This window comes from Bison bison, unplaced genomic scaffold (genome assembly GCF_000754665.1).
Source record: "Bison bison bison isolate TAMUID 2011002044 unplaced genomic scaffold, Bison_UMD1.0 scf7180017864160, whole genome shotgun sequence".
NCBI lineage: Eukaryota > Metazoa > Chordata > Mammalia > Artiodactyla > Bovidae > Bison > Bison bison.
This window is the reverse complement of record NW_011494732.1, coordinates 7,412,193-7,413,215: the sequence shown is the minus strand read 5'-3', so window position 1 is coordinate 7,413,215 and position 1,023 is coordinate 7,412,193. Positions and strand designations below refer to the sequence as shown.

Here is a 1,023-nt window from a genome sequence, read left to right as displayed (position 1 = left end):
ACTTACCTTCTTCAGCCGGTAACTCTGTAGAAATTCATCAGGCAACGTGTCAAGAGAAGGAAAAGAAAAAAAAAATTAGCACTCTTTCCAAAAAGAATTACTAAATTATCACTGGCTTTGAAAGATGCACCTAGATATATGAACATTCAACAGTATTTAATAGAAACCATACCAAAATGCTACCCCAAGAAAATATGCAGTACTTGCTGTACTGATCTACTCTAAAACGTGGAATCTTATCAATACCTAAGCAGGGTTTCTGAAACAAGCAGTCATTTCAGCCCTGTCATCACTTCTGCCAGATGTGTAACTTTGGGTAGTAGAACGGTCAGAGGCATTCTCAACTACAGCGACGCCTCATAAACCGGCTAGGGACGAGAAAATGTCTCGCAGGGCTCAACCCAGATGCAGGAGGCTCATCCCTCCCTCTGCCGGGGCCAGCTGCTGCTGGTGAAGAGCCGCCGAGCTAGCTGCGAGCGGTAGAAGGTCAAGGGCTGGAGCCACGCGGGTGTCGAGATGAGACGCAGACCCGACCTCGGTGCCCCCCGCCTGCAACCCCTCTCCCGCGGGGCCGGCGCGCGGGCTCAACCCGTCGTCTGCAACCCTCGGCGGGCGCGGAGCCGAGACCCACGAGGTGGAGCCCGGTCAGCCATCTTTCCTGGCTCTCGGGCCCGCGCCGAGCCGCGCGGGGTCCCTGCAGCCCCGGCGCCGAGCACCTACCGTTGGAGCCCCATCTCTCCTTGAGCTTCTTGACCTGCTCCAGGCTCAGGCCGGTGCTCTCGTTGACGCCGAAGTGGCCCAGCACTTCCTCCACCGTCTTTGTGTGCGCGTTCTCCATGGCTGCGGGGGCCCGGCCGGCCTCGCCTCCAGTCCCCGCGGCCTCTTCGCCTCCGCCTCGCACTCGTGCCGCGGGCTCGTGCCACCCCGGGCGCCCAGGCGCGGACTGGTCTCTTCCCCTCCTTCTCCTCCTCCGGCCGCTTCCGCCTCGTCGGGCGCTGAATCACCCCGCGCCCCCTCCCCCAG

General features: G+C 59.8%; 1 protein-coding gene across 3 annotated transcripts in view; it reads right to left on the bottom strand.

The window, feature by feature from the left end:
• Positions 1–1,023, bottom strand: part of ATP2A2 (ATPase, Ca++ transporting, cardiac muscle, slow twitch 2) — a 57,810-nt gene extending 56,787 nt beyond the window's left edge. For all 3 annotated transcript variants that reach the window (XM_010841356.1, XM_010841357.1, XM_010841355.1), the window contains exons 1-2: positions 721–1,023; positions 7–24 (exon numbers count right to left, since the gene is read on the bottom strand). In XM_010841356.1, coding sequence (XP_010839658.1) covers positions 7–24; positions 721–838 — 136 coding nt within the window. In that variant the 5' untranslated portion in view covers positions 839–1,023. The remainder of the gene's footprint in view (positions 1–6; positions 25–720) is intronic.